General features: G+C 43.7%; 1 protein-coding gene across 3 annotated transcripts in view; it reads left to right on the top strand.

Annotated features, from left to right (window-relative positions):
* Positions 1–16487, top strand: part of CARD11 (caspase recruitment domain family member 11) — a 167208-nt gene that overhangs the window by 57097 nt on the left and 93624 nt on the right. For all 3 annotated transcript variants that reach the window (XM_083153447.1, XM_083153448.1, XM_083153446.1), the window contains exons 7-10: positions 3136–3261; positions 7139–7336; positions 8891–9055; positions 13828–13876. In XM_083153447.1, coding sequence (XP_083009573.1) covers positions 3136–3261; positions 7139–7336; positions 8891–9055; positions 13828–13876 — 538 coding nt within the window. The remainder of the gene's footprint in view (positions 1–3135; positions 3262–7138; positions 7337–8890; positions 9056–13827; positions 13877–16487) is intronic.

The following is a 16487-nucleotide window of genomic DNA, read 5'->3' as shown; positions in this document are numbered from 1 at the left end:
GCGGCAGGCTCGGGTGTTTCCGGCGGGGCTCGGGGGTACTCGTGTGCCTGAGCGCTCCCGAGTCCCCCCCGAGCCCCGCCGAAAACACCCGAGCCTGCCGCCGACATCAAATGTGCAATCTGACAGGCCGTTAGGCTGAAGAAAACACCGATGCAGACAAATACCATACTTCTATCTTTTATTATTAAGGTACGGTACGTATGCATAAGAAGGGGGGGGGCCGAGGAGAGGTACCCTTTAGTGAATATATGCCGTACCCGGCGTATAAGACGACCCCCCACTAGAGGGAACATTTTTATGGGCTAAAAAGTCGTCTTATACGCCGGAATATACGGTAAGTGTCATATAACAATTAATCAGCACAGTCTCTTTGTTTGTCGTCCTAATCACATTATGTTGCGATGAAGACAACTTTTTGTCAAAAAAGAAGCAAAACAGATGCCTGACACAAAAATTATGAGTGACTACAGCAAAGATGTATGAGGACATACAGTATACAGTATGTACCAAGTATGTTATACCTTTATTGCTATACATGTGTTATGTCTACACCTTTTTGCCTTTATTATTGCCTTAATGTATTCCTTATGTATGTCTACATGCTAATCAAGAATCTTCAGTCAAAAATCATACTCTCAAAGGCATGCATTTGTCTACAGGTCATGCAGGAAGCGCCTTCTCTGGTCCACTATCCTGCTTCTTGGAGCATCCTAGAGACTCTCGCTTTAGCAGAATAGATCCCACGTCACTGTGGGAGAAGACATAGGGGCAGATTTAATGATATTCTTGTATCACGTGTTCCAAAAAATAATTGGTGCTCCAGCCAATCAGCTCCTAACTGTCATGGGTTTGAAAAATGATAGTTGCTGATTGGCTGGAGCACTATTTGTAATGAGTGATAATAAAAATATTACCCATTGATAATGATAAATCTGCCTCTAATGTCTCACACAGGGCCTCATTTAGATGTGGACGGCATTGCTATCGCTGCTGCTTACATGGAAGCAGCAATGATAGCTCTAATATGATAATGCAGCAGGTGGCACCACACCACTTGTATACATTACTGATTGATACTTGATACTGTGCCCTAGTGCATAGTATCAGATCAAGTCTGACACCATTGGTCAGTTTTGCAACCCCATGGGATTGCGAAAGCCAGCCAGTGCGGGTTCTGCCAAGAGGTCAGCAAAACCTTCTAATTGAGATCCTGGCTATGTTCCTCCCCTCCAACTTGGGTGATACGCCTCTGTTTTGAGAAATGGGGACCATGTGGCCTTGGCCCCAAATGGCATCTCTGACAGTATGTTACTGTTCTGTGTCCACATTTACAGACCGGTACTGCACATGGACAGTACAAGTCTGGAGCATATGCAAGAACATCAGGACCTGAATCAGGACCACAGTGCAAAACAGACTGCTTTAGCTCAGATGTATGACTGGTATTACCCCATCCTTACTACAGTCCTGCCTCCTAGTAGATAGTCTGTGGCCTTTAAAAAAAAAAGATTATGCTGGGGTTACCATGATAGGGTAAGGGGGGTGGTTATCGGTGATGGGTACATTTGCACATGCTCCCTGAAATATGCCACACCCATAGCAGTAGTGCTCCTTACATATTATGCCCAAACAGTTGTAGTGCCCTTTACACATTATGCCACAGAGCATAAGTAATGCCCTTGTGTATAAACCCACACAGTAGTAGTGGCCCTTACACAAAATGAGCAAGCAGTAGTAATGCTTCTTGCACATGTGAAAAACATATCCAAAATACGACCTAACTTTACTCAAGACACTACAAAAACTCTACTCCATGCTCTAATTTTTCCACATTGATTACTGCAATAGTTTTATTACAGGTCTTACCAAATAGATACTCTCACCAGTACAATCCACCCTGAATGCAACTGCGGGGCTAATTTTCCTTAGTAAACATTCATCAGATGCGCTCTGTCAGTTCCTTCATTGGTTACCTGTATTCAATATAAAATCATTTTTCTCATACACCAACATTCATTGCTTCAGTTATCTAAAAAAAATATCTTCCAATCTGACCTCTTTGCTCTTCACAAGATTGACATATTTCATCCACACTTATTTCTTTGCTCCATTCACAAGAACAAGACTTGTTTGCAGGACATTTTTCTGTGGAATGCCTTCCCATGCACAATAAGACTCTCCTCCAGTCTCCTAACTTTCAACTATACCTTAAAAACTCACCCTTCATGATAGCTTATTATATCTGGAAATGCACACACTATACCATGCCTCACTATACCATACCTCCCAACACGACCCTCTCCAGGAGGGACACATTACTCTGCTCCTGGACTTTCCTCTTAATACATGGTTGCCATCACCTGTGGTGAAACACCTTTCTTATCAGTAAACCTGTTCAACACAGTTGATGGCAATCATACATTAAGAGGAAAGTCCAGAAGTAGAGTAGTTTGTCCCTCCTGGCATGGGTGGGAGGTATGCTATACAGTCCAAGCATACCCTCACTTATTTTCTCTTTCTTCACATATTTAATGGAGAGGGCTGGCACAGAGCATCAGGGAGCCCTGCTCCGGTGCTGAATTTTATAAATAAATTAAAATGATGTCATCTGGTAAGTTTATAATGCTACTCTACTTGAAACTCAGTTACACAAACTGTGTTGCTTTAAAACCTACATGTGTATATAAAAACTCCAGGCAACACTGACTGACCTGGGTGTACTTTACTAGCATTGGTGACATCAAGTGTGAATTAGAGACAATTCACAAGCCCCTAAATAAGGGGTGTGGCTTTACAGGTAGCAGTGAGACCTTGCAGCCCGACTCCTGTTTTTGACACTCCATTGGTCCCAGAAATGCTGGGCTGCACCATGGAGTCTGTCTGCGGTGTTGACTCCTACAACTTGGCTCCTGTCACTGAAGAGGAGCTGGAATTTTGGTGCCACCCCTCAACAAGTTACACTGAGGAACGGCCCAAACCCCCCTTCGTGATGACACTGCACTAGTGCACATTACTAAAATGCACAAAAAAATTGCAGGTACACCAACAACTAGGCAAGAATGAATAATTATATGGATTATTAGGACCTTTTCTAATAATGTTAAATTCTCTGTATTTATTTTCTTTGTTTTATAGTACTTGGAGGAGAAAGAAGACCTGGAGTTAAAGTGTTGTACTCTTTCAAAGGATTGTGAGATGTACAAACACCGCATGAATACAGTTATGGTACAGTTAGAGGAAGTAGAAAAGGAACGAGATCAGGTAGTGTAACAACTTGATATACTGTATAAAAAAAGTTATATACTGTATAAAAAAAGTTACTGTATAAAAAAGTATATACCTGCACCGTATGTAATCCATGTTGTGGGCAACATCATTTTCCATTTAGCTGCCATTTTGTCTGATCTGATCTGATCTGTTCACATTGTCAACTAACCAGATCAGCCTATCAGTATACCTACATTGTCAGTGTAGCAACACACTATGGGGGTTTTTCTGGTTGAGTCGCAAGGCTACGAATTTGCAGCCTTGTAAGTCCACCCAACCCCGTCTGGGCGAATGCCAGGCCACCCGCCCCCTCACAGTGTGTGTTTGCACGCAGGGCCTGCAAATGGATGTTTAACATAAACATCCATTCGCAGTCTGTGGGTGAACACCACCATCATTCGAGGTTGCCCAACATCGAATGATATGGAACATGCACGCATATCTAAGTGACTCTCAGGTCACTTAGATTTGCATGCAACCTTTGGGAGGAAGTGGGCGGGCAGCTGACATCCGGTGATGTCAACTGCCCGCCCCCGGCACCGAAGTCGTGGTCTGATTACCATGGGAATGACTAGCGTTTACATTGGAACGCCCATGAAATGCTGGGTGTTGCCTTGGGCGCAACTATCCTCCACCGCTCCAGGCCCCCTGGCCGCAGCCTTGGGTGCATGCTCCCAGTGAACAATCAGTTTTCCACGTGGCCGCATGCGCTGAAATGTGTCTGAGCATGTGCAGACGCACACCATCGGACCCCTTGCGAATGAAGGGGTCCGAACGAATGGACCTGAATAAGGTCCTATATCATACCTCCCAACATGACCCTCTCCAGGAGGGACACAATGCTCTGATTCTGGACTTGGCTCTTAATGTGTGATTGCCTTCACCTGTTTTATACCGGTTCATGCGTAAGAAAGGTATTTCCACACAGATGATAGCAATCATGAATTAAGAGGGAAGTCCAGAAACAGAGCATTGTGAACAGGGTCATGTTGGGAGGTATGCTATATACAGATACATTTCAAAACAACATTTTATATCAAACTTACAGTAGTTTGGCATATACATATCAAATGCTTCACTGTAGATTAGGTGAGAAATTTCTCTATGGACTGTACAGTATATCAGTGTACAGCAGGGACGTGCAGTGACCCCACCGCACACCGCTGGTGTACAGCTTCTATTGGGCAGTACGGATGGTGTAATGGTTAGCATTGCCGCCTCACAATACTGAGGTCATGGGTTTGATTCCCACCATGGCTCTAACTGTGCAGAGTTTGTATATTCTCCCCATATTTGTGTGGGTTTCCTCCGGGTACTCTGGTTTCCTCCCACAATCCAAAAATATACTGGTAGGCTAATTGGCTTCCAACAAATTAACCCTAGAATGTCTGTGTACGTGTATATGTGGTAGGGGCAGGGACTCATGTGAATGTTCATGTATATATGACTGTTACATTTGTTGCTGTAAAGTAAAAAAACTCATATCCCTTGTGTAATGTATATACTGTACAGTACTATGTCATTAAGAGGGTTAGCTACACATAAAGTTTGCCCAACTAAAACCACTTGCTATAAAACCAATAATGTTTTTCCTAACTTCAAATGGAACTTTCTTTCATGTGATAGTGGTAAATCTTATAAGTGTACAGTATGAACAATGTTATCTGGTGTAAAGGCTTGGCTAATTCAGTAGTATTGAAAGTACTCAAATAGAGAATTCAGAATAGAGAGAATGTCAACAAATATTTATTTTGAATTAGCATTTTTTTTAAACAGTATTTCATATAAAACTGAATGCAAGAAAACAAGTACAGGTTGAGTTTCCCTAATCCAAATATCCATTATCCAAATTATTCTGAAAACCATACATTCCAGAAAGTATAAAAGAAAAAACAAGCTACGCTCTGAGGAAACAAACCAATGGCTACACAGCGTGCTGGATACGTAGTTTACACAGTTGATTAATTTAATAAGACACTGTATACATATTTAAACTCAATAAAATACAATTTAAAAAACAAGTGTTAGAATAAATTTCTAAATGGATACTAGGATAGGCACCCCTATAAGTTTCTCTTTTTGAGGATCCTGTTCCAAATGATGGACTGGGTATAACGTTTAGTTTGGACAGTTCAGTGAACCACTCACGATTATAGTGAAGAGTCCGGCATGAATTGCAGATGAAGTGATGCTACCCTTGGAGTGGTGCCGACGGCTCAGTGTCCTTATTTGTTGCTCAACGGCTGGTTCAGGTATCCAAAGTTTTTGGAATCCACAATTGGAAAAGTGGTGGGAGAATGGGGTGCCTGTGCCTTCCAGAAAGTAAAAAAGAAAAAATTCTTGCTAAAAGCACTACTGGGGACATGATATGTAACCTGGCACTAATATGTGCAAGAAAATGATTGTTTGGCATTCAAATCGCCAGCTGCGCGCTCCCATGTGCACTCCCTAATGGTCGCTGCTGCTTCTCCCCCCCCTTCCCCGTGACACATAACACAGCGGCCGCTGCTGCTGCGTGCACGGAACGCTGTACGGGGACCATGGATAACAGAGGATGCTTGTGCTACTCCGTGTGGCCACGCCTGCAGCAGCCGCGTTACCGCTGAGCACACACACAGCCCCATAATAATAACCCCGGCGGCAGTGTGTACCCGATACACCCCGCCCCCAGCATATGTCACGGGGAAGGCGTGCAAGCTGCCCCCCCGTGCCGCTTTTCCCTCCATCCCTCCTGCCTTCGTGTCTCGTCTCTGTACCCCCCCTGTAGCAGTGTCTCCTTTTCATCGCTGATGAAAAGGAGACACTGAGCAATATGATTGCTGGGGATATATTGCTAGCAGTATATCGCCAGCAATCATATCGCCCCATGTGTACACACCATTAGATAGGACACAAACTTTGTTTCATGTTTTGAAACCTTGTTTCATGCACAAATAAAATATATTTGTGTGTATTTCATGTGTTTGATGTGTTTATATAACATAGATGCAAGATACATCAAGATACATCATTGAAATATATAAATATTCTGAAATATGGAATAATACAATATCAAAAATTCTTCTGGTCCTGAGTATTTTGGATAAGGGATACTCAGCCTGTAATGGAACAAATTACAATCTAAAAATCTTTTGCACCTTTAAAATCACATCTGTAGGCTGGGTACACACTTTAACAACAGACCTGCTGATAGATCTTGTAAGCATGTACACTTACTGGTCGGCAGCACTATACCTGTATGATTGGCATGACATCATCATTTCAATGTCCACACCCAGTTTTGAGATACAGTAATTGTTGGCGGTTCTGCAGGTAGCAAATGAGTCTTTCAGCCAGTTGCTGATACACACTGGCAAATGCACATATATAAATCTTCTGTGTTGCAGGGCCGACGTGATATGTCTGTGAATGACACCAATCACAGACCTATCCTCTTTATGATAGATTTTTCATTGGTTATAAAGCATTTTTATAAATCAATTTTCTTTTCCCCAATTATATAATATTTAGCCAATATCCAAGTAATTTAGATCTCTAAACCACTGATGGTATGGTTTACTGTTTATACTATATTATAAGACTCGTTGAAATGTTACAGTCATTAAACGGAATATACTCATTTGAGCAAAATAAAAACTTTAGAATTAAGAAAGATATCCTATATCCTATTGTTAATTATTTTACTAAATATAAATTGTAACCTAGTAATCAAAGCTTTGGGAGGGGTAAATTACAGGGCCCACATCTGGCTGGGGGCATGGGCCATGTGTTGGAGGGGAAAACACATCAGTAAGATGACAACATCACATCGCCGCACATACAGTAACAATGGTTCCTTAAACACTTCTGTTGCTTTATGTCTTTATATTAGGCATATCGTGCCCGTGATGAAGCTCAGACACATTGCTCTCAATGCCTGATAGACAAAGATAAGTACAGAAAGCAGATTCGAGAGCTGGAGGAGAAAAATGATGAACTTAGAATTGAGATGGTCAGAAAAGAGGCAAGGATTGTGAATCTGGAGTGCAAACTCAGAAGAATGTCAAAGGATGGCGTATTTTTGGACCAGGTGCATTTCTTTTTTAAAGGCATATAAACTGCAGGCAGATTGTACAGGTAGTACCACACATACCAGTTCTAGATCAGATTTTACTAAAGGATCTAGTCTTTTGACTAAGTGCCAGATTCTATAAGCTTCAAAAGTGATAAAATGGAGAGTGATAAACAGCCAGCCAATCAGCTCCTTTCTGACATTTTTCAAACACAGTGTGTGCAATGGCAGGCATGAGCTGATTGGCTGTATGTTTATCACTCCATTTTATCACTTTTGAAGCTTAGAGAATCTGGCCCAGTATGAGGTTCACAAATCACAAACAAAGAATCTTCCCAATTAGTTTATTTATATCATATTTAGTAAAACACCTTTAATAAATACAATGTATGATTAATTTCAACTGATTTACTTTCTGTAAGCATTCCAATAAAAATACTGTGAATTCCTATTTTATAATGATTTTAGACTGAAAAATAATGCATAAATTAATTCCTTTGACGTTAATGGGTTGCAGTCAATATACCAACGGATGTTTTTCCTACAGTCATTGTACTGACACCCATTGACCGACAGTCAAACTACAGACACGGTCAATATACCGAAATTCATTATTCCGACATGTTCAATTGAACGACATAGCCAAATACCATCATTTAACATGTCAACATGTCAAAATGTCGACAAGTGTTTTTAAGCAATTTTGGGCCAAAAAGCAGATTTGTTTATTATTTACATCCCAGTGGACCTGAACGGGAAATATATTAGTGTGCCGATCGCAGTGCGGCACCGTACCCAAACACTAGCAAGCACAGCGAGCTATGCGAGGGGACGCAGTACACGTCGACATGGACTCCAACAAAACCCATAGAACAACTTGCCGACATGTCGGCATGTTAAATATCAGTATTTTGACTACATCGATCAATTGAACATGTCAGTCAATGGGTGTAAGTATAAGGACCACCGGTAAAGCGTCCATCGAGAAATCACACTGAATCCATGTTAAAATATTGTTGTCCGCATCTCTACCTCTCATTTCCAAAGTCATCAATTTGATTACTGACCAGTGCCCCATTGTCTGCAGTTTATACATTCCTCCCGCGCTTGTGTGACTTTCACCAGGAACTTCCGTTCTCTCCCATTGTACTTGTGTGTTAGGGAGTTATATTGTGAGCTTCAATAGCTGGTTCTCCAGTCTGACTGTCTGCCTCAGAATAATGTAATGACTTAGTTACCCTTCTATACCTCCTCTCCATCATACCCTGTAATCCTCCACTATCCCCTGCATACTAGTCTCCATTATCTTCTCTGTATCCTCTGCATACCATGGTCTGTATCTACACAGCATACCCTCCATCACAGCCTCGGTATCCCAACCACTATCACTTGCATACCCTTCATCATCCTCTTTGTATACCCCATTATCCCCTACATTCATTCTATATTCCTCTCTGTAGCCTCTACTATACAGCAGTAGAGTGAATAGTGTATACTGTATAAATGCGGTTTGCTGTTTAACACTAAACCAGGATCCTTATATGTGTTTTCTTGTAAACTTTTCACTTATAGAGTTTACCAAGAAATCTACACATCATATTGTCACCTGGCTCAAAGACTAGTGGCCAAGATGCTGAGGACTCATCAGATTCCGTTGGGTCTCCAGATGACAAATACTTCTTTGAAAATGGCGAATCAAAGAAAAAGAGAAGGGTGAACCTGAAGGGCATTCCACAGGTATGTTTATTCAACCTTCGTACACTGGGGGTTATTCTGATTCACTCGGAAAGGCACAATCACTCTCTAATGGACAAAACCATATACACTGCAGGTGGGGCTGATGTAACATGTGCAGAGAGAGTTAGATTTGGGTGTAGTATGTACTTGAAACTAATATCTATATGGCAGTATAAAAATAAAACAGCCAGTATTTACCCTGCACAGAAACAATAAAACTCCCAAATCTAACTTTCTCTGCACATGTTACATCAGCCCCACATACAGTGCATATGGTTTTGTCCATTAGAGAGTGATTGTGCCTTTCCGAGTGAATCAGAATAACCCCCATTGTTGTACAACTGAGAAGATGACTTGCTTGCTCTTTTATGCAGTATAATTTTCCAAGACTACAATCTGATTTAAATCATCATGTTAAAACATCTGCTAACGGCTTGTCTGCAGTCATCTTCTGACTATATAAATAGGTTCCACTGATAATAGAATGGACATATCATGGGCTAGATGTATTCTAATTAGGTGTGATTTTTTAGACAGCTAAAAAAAAATTGCATAAAATGTAATAGGGTGTGAGAATCAAAAATTGTGAGATTTTAGAATAGTTTTCCTATTTTTTTTAAGCAACAATCAATTACATGGCACTGGGCTAATGGACCGGTCCTGGTTCCAAAATTATGGGGGACAAAAAGAGTAGGGGTCCGGTATTTTGGAACCAGCACCAGGCTCCAACAGCCAGCGATGTCAGGCCACAGCCGGGAGACGTCAGTCACTGGGTTTTTCCTCACTTGGGTGAGAGCAGTTTCAGTGACTGATGTCACTGGGAAACCCTCTCAGCAGTGGGAGAGAGCCGCCTGTGAGTACACACACAATAGGCTTCTCCAGTTCTGGTGCCCTACTGGAGAAGAGGACAGACCTGCGGGGGAGCATGTGGGGATGTGAGTATTTATATATGTTTGTGAATGGGTGTGTGTCTGTAGGTTAATAAAGCTATACTGTTCTGGGTGTCAGTGTGTAATTATTGTAACATTGGTCATGCTGTGGGACTACAAGTCCCAGCGGGTCCTTTAATGCCCCACTTGCTGGGACTTCAAGTCTGGGACTGCATTCGGGAGGCTTGCTGGTACTTGTTGTTCCACAGCATAACCCAATGTCAAATTTTAGTTCAAATTTTTACCACAAAATTATCAGCCTGGTGTCCACTGGCACTGGGGATCACCCGGGCTTCAGCTCTGGACGAGTGAAGTCTGGGGGGAGGGGGCTTTAATGGGACGGCCCTACTCCCCCAAGTGCTGGTTCCAAAATATAGGGGACCCCTACTCTTTTTGTTCCCCATATTTTTGGAACCAAGACTGGACAAGAGCCTGGTTTCTTAAATAAAGGGGGCCATATAACTTTTACCCTCTGTATTTGGGAAACCAGAAATGACTAAATGAGCTTGGGGCTGGTAATGCTAGGGAGGGGGGGCCCCATGCTGGTTTCTTTTAATTTTTAACACTTTTTGGACAGAACCATTTACAAAATAGTCTATTTTTTTTTCTTCAATTTTTGGTAATGTTTAGGGTGCCATTTGAAACATCGCACATCAGCATTTTTGAAGTGCATTTTTTTGGGGCATGGCAAAACATGCTATTTTTACCATGAATAACACGCTACTAAATATGCAATTTTTTGACCCCATAAATTGCACATCTCTGAAAATCACACCCAAGAGCGGCAATCATTTACACTTGTTTTACACTGGTTTTGCAGTGTAAATGATTACCGCTTTAAAAAAAACTGGATATTTCTTTCCAAATCTCTCACGTTCTGATTCTCTCACCCTATTACATTTCACCTCAAATTACATGTCACCCCTTATCCAGTTAGACCATATAGGGCATTGGTATTATTAGAGTTTGCATCCCTTTGATTTGATTAAGTCAGACGACTTTAGATGAATCACCTATATGTAATTTTCAAGCAACTGGTATTAATCATTAAAGAAACCAAAAGTTTATTATTATTATTATTATTATTATTATTATTATTATTATTATTATTATTATTATTATTATATCATCTACAATATATTACACTTGTATTACATTGTTATTCTTTTCCACCTTAGCTGATTTCAAACCCACATGGAATGTAACATCAATGATAATCGGGTTCACTTGCCCTTATGGAAAAGCATATACAACATTTATTGTGAATGAAACAAATATCCCAAATGCTACTTTTTTGGGGACTCAAGGGCAGATTTATTAAGCTTGGTGAAGTGATAAAGTGTCTGGTTTTTATCACCGGGCAATCAGCTCCTTACTGTGAGGTTACAGGCTTGGTTTGAAAAATGACATGTAGGAGCTGATTGGCCGGTGATAAAAACCAGTCACTTTGGCCCTTATTCTGATCGGTGCGGCCGGAGCCGAATATGCGGCCAGGACCGTGCGTGCGAAACCCCGCCTTCCATACGGATCGCCAACTCCGTCCGTATGCGGTAAGAAGCTGGCCGAACGGACCGCACGTGTATTTTTCACGGAATACGCCTCCTCCATCTAAGGGAACCTCCCCCATCATTCGATGGTCGCAGACCATCGAATGCAGGACCGAGTGCTCCACCAGCTCCCGCAACCTCAGACCACATGGACATGTTTCCGTGCAAAAGCAGGGATCTGGGCGGGCAGCTGACATCCGGCGATGTCATATGTCCGCCCCCTACACGTGCGTCACGACTGCATTACCATACGTACGCCCAGCGTTTGCATGGGAACGCCCATGAAACGTGGGGCGTATGCATATGGTAATGAGCCCAAATAGCCCTTCACGCCCCTCTCCACCCCCTGTTCGGAGTGTTCACAGATCATGCGGGATTTGGCCATACGCCCCGCTCGCACATGCGCAGAGACGCCTCTGCACATTCGCAGACACAAAACATCGGCGGGCCGAACGCACGCGGATATATCCGCACCGATCAGAATAAGGGCCTTTATCACTTCACCAAGCTTAATAAATCTACCCCACATTGTCATGTGTTCTATGTGTACATAGCATTAGAAAGCTTTGACTAAAATCCATATTCAAGGTGGTGCCACAAATCATTAAATGTAAAGGCCCCCATACACTATGCGATTTTGGGACGATTTCATCCGATTTCGGCACTTTGTGCCGATAATCGGATGAAATCGGCCCAAAATCGTAGGCATGTGACATTTGATCCGATCCGATGCGCGGTCCCGTGCGCATCGGACCGGATCAGGGAGGTCGGACGGTCTGTACATACGATCACGTCCGACCTCCCTGTATGCATATGCCTGCCACCTGACAGGCATATGCATACAGACACCGGGGGAGTAGTGGGGGCGGCCAGCGGCAGCGGTGGTGGGGGCGGGCAGCGGCGGTGGGGACGGGCGGCGTGTGCGGTGAGCGCAGTGTACTTACACATAGCAGCAGCGGCGGGGACGGGACGCGCAGTGGCGGCTATTATATTTTTAAAATACTTGTCAAATGACCGGCCGCTCTCTGATTGGCCGGAGAGCTCTCAGCCAATCAGAGAGCGGCCGGTCATTTGACAAGTATTTTAAAAATATAATAGCCGCCACTGCGCGTCCCGTCCCCGCCGCTGCTGCTATGTGTAAGTACACTGCGCTCACCGCAAACGCCGCCCGCTGACGCTGACCGCCCCCCCCCCCCCCCCGCCGCCGCCGCCGCCGCTGCCCGCCCCCACTACCGCCGCTGGCCGCCCCCACCACCGCTGGGGACCATTACTGCCGCTGCCCGCCCCCACTACTGCTCACCGCCCTGCAGCTCCCCGGGGTTTTTTTTACATGGGATAAATCGCATGCGATTTATCCCATGTAAAAATGGCACATCAAGTGCCAAATTGTATGTGAGCCTCCCGGGGAGCTGCCGGGCGGCTCGCAGGTAAATTGGGTCCGACTTGTCCCTAGGACAAGTCGGCCTAATGTATGGGGGCCTTAAGAGTATGTAAATGCCATAGTCATTTATAAAGAGAGCAAAGTATACTTTTGGGGGTAATTCAATTAGCATAAAATCCTTTCACCTGGCTAAATCTGTGCGACAATAGCCACGCTACATGGCAGCCCAAACTTGCACAAAAGTGTATGCTTCCCTATAGGGTAGTGAGCACTTCTGTACAAATCTGGTGTTTGGCTGCATGGGTGAAGGGTGTGAGATGTAGTACTGTTGGGGGCATGTAAACACCACTGCAATGACAATTCTGAACCTTTGCTGGCAATTGAATAATCCCTTTTGTGTGGATATGACAACAGATACATTATAATTTAATTGATTTGAAAAAATCATTAGTATGGGACAGTTGCAGGAAACATTTAACCAAAGAATGCTCTTGAAAATCAGGAATAGGGTAGAGCAGAGGTTCTTTATGTCGACCATGAAAATTTCCCAGCAGGTCATGGTCTGTAGGAGCAGGTAGGATCATTACTAACCCAGCAAAATTGACTTAGCTGTGCGTGATTAAAGAAATCCACAAAACATGACCTGTGGGGGCGGGGCAGTACTACAGGTTTTACCACGAACATGGTAAATGTCTCATTTCCATAATAAACCTTGGTAATGGATGATAGACCCCGACTACATTTATATAGAAAACCCCATGATGCCCAGTTTGCACTTATGTGTAAGTTTATTATTTTATGCAGTATAATATTCCATAAATTACACATAGATACACATATAAAGCCAAATTCATACTGGCATAACAAAAACTGTTTAAAAAAAACTTAACATGTTGATCTATTTTTGTTTTACAGATCTTAAGAACAAAATCTCCAATTTTCAATAGGCAAACTGAATTTCAAGGTTAGAGGTGTAAAACATGTATACTTTTGTAGACCCATAATTTTGTAGAAGACATATCTACTTATTGCACTGGTTTAGTTGCTTATACCCCTTTCAGATCACAATCCCAGGTCTGACCCAGCATGACCTGGTCTGGCGCTTTCACACTAAGGGCCAGATTCTCTAAGCTGCAAATGTGATAAAATGGGGAGTGATAAACAGCCAGCCAATCAGCTCCTACCTGCCATGTCACCAGGGCCGGATTACAATGGGCCTGATGGAGCTACAGCTCCAGGCCCACTCTATAAATAGGCCCATTTTGTAGCTGAGGGCCAGGGCTTTCCAACGAGCCCAGCCCTGCGTCGCTAGCCTCCCGGGAACCAGAGATACCACCAGGCAAATCTGGAACGTTTTCCCCATAGGATAACATGGGACCCGCTAATTCCGACCCCGGGAACGGCTGCCAGTTCCCATTTACAGCATCACAAATTGCTGGTCCATATGGGTTCATTGGTTCTAGAGATGTTGTGGGTAAACCGATTTTTTCATTTCTGAAATGTAATTTTATGGCTGTTCATGTTGTTTGAGGACTGATTTCTCTGGAACCAAAATGCCCAGTTTCACGTGACCAAAATCATTCGAAGCCCACATGTAAATCGGTCAGTTGGTTCCAAAGATATAGCTGGTTGTTTAGAAGGGGGGGGGGTGTTCTCTCCTCCTCTCACCAGAAAATGCAGGGACTAGGCTGGTGTAAAAGGGGCCCTGCATTTTCTGGTGTGAAAGGGGTATTATTTCAAATAGCCTGGACCTGCAGTGCTCTGAATACAGCCGGGCAGCCCCCTGCTCTCTGTCCGGCTGTCATTTCTGCCCGGCGGCGGCTGTCCCCCTGTTACTGAGAGCATGTATTTCCTCTTGGCAATGAGCATGTAGTCCCACATGGCAATGAGCATGGAACCCCAGGCAATGAGCATGGGACCCCTGGCTATGAGCATGTAGGTAAGCACTTATGTAGCATCATTTTTAATAGGCATTATGGTGTCTGGCATAATACATAATGGACATTATGGTGTGTGGCTTAACATGTAAAGGGCATTATGGTGTCAATTTTTAATGCGCACCTTGGGAGCGCAATGCCCCTGTTTATGAAGCATATTGTGCATTATTGCTCAATCTGTTTGCTATAGTGTGTATTTTGGCTCAATCCATGTGACATAAGGTGAATTTTGACTCAATCTGTGTGCCATAGCGTGAATTTTTACTCAGTCGGTGTGAATTTTGGCTCATTCCATGTGGCATAATGTGTCCAGTATAAGGGGGTTACTATTGTGTGTAAACTTAGGTGACCACATAAAAGGTGCTGAAATGTTATCTACCAAGTTTTAGCTTTCAGTATTTTTTTTATGACTGGAATGCCTCCTCACCCCACAAGTATCTTAGGACATCGGCATCCTGCGGGTGCACCTTTGGAGGGCACCCGCCAATATATCTCCCTGCATTTTTCCTATGCCAGCCCCCTGCCTTTTCCAGGCATATATAATTAGTTAAAAGTATTTACACAAATAGAGGCACACCCATGAGCAGACCACCCAAATAGAACGCTGGTCAATCCTCCCACATTATTAGTTGCTGGCCACAACCCCTATTATTGCGCATAATAGGCCCTTGATAATTTTCAGCTCCAGGCCCATTTAGACCTTAATCTGGCACTGCATGTCACAGACTGTGTTTGAAAAGTGTCAGACAGGAGCTGATTGGCTGGCTGTTTGTCACTCTCCGTTTTATCACTTTTGAAGCTTAGAGAATCTGTCCCTAAACCCGGATCGCTTATTATACAGACAGCAACTCGAGATTAACACTTCTTATAAGCTGGGTTGAAATGCCGGGTTGCTCAACCCAGGTTCTAAGTTTTGGTGCTTTCACACCGCCCCTTGATCTGGCAATAACCTGGGCCAAGGATGTAGTGTGAACAGTGGCGGGATGGGCAGGGTGCCAGTTGCCCCCCAGGCCAGTATAATGTAACAGTTTGGAGCCGCAGCAGGAGTGCTGTGCTTGTGTATACTTGTGGCCAGGAACACGTGCGCCTGACTACTCTGAAATCTCGGAGGTAGCCTAATGGAAGCTGCCTGTGAGGAGAGAAGTGGATGAGGTTGTGACACAGGAGGGGAGGGGCCAGGCTAAATGGGAGTCCAGCTCAGGGCTGGACTCTGGAGTAGTTCGATCAGAGACACAGTGTAGCCGCAACGAGCCTAAGCAACTGCAAAGTGCAGACCAGGATTGTTGCGGCCAGCCCCTCCCCTGGGACCAGCCAGCCACCAATGAGCTGCACTCCCATTTAGCCTGGCCCCTCCCCTCCTGTGTCACAACCTCATCCACTTCTCTCCTCACAGGCAGCTTCCATTCGGCTACCTCCTTTCTACATCCATTACAGGAGCTGGGCTGGGCTTTGGAGTGAAGAAGTTACAGGGGTGTAGATACCTGCTAAAGACTGTGTGATAAACAGAAGAAAAACAAATGTGTCAGTGTTGTTTACATGTATGTGTGTGTATGGGGGGGGAGGGTATTGTGTATGTGTACTATGTCTGTGTATGTGTGTTTAAAAATATATGTGTAACTGTTGCATACATGTGTGCGT

This window comes from Crinia signifera, chromosome 7 (assembly GCF_055691185.1).
Source record: "Crinia signifera chromosome 7, ASM5569118v1, whole genome shotgun sequence".
Lineage (NCBI taxonomy): Eukaryota > Metazoa > Chordata > Amphibia > Anura > Myobatrachidae > Crinia > Crinia signifera.
The sequence above is the reverse complement of the archived record's forward strand: the minus strand, read 5'-3'. Positions and strand labels throughout refer to the sequence as shown.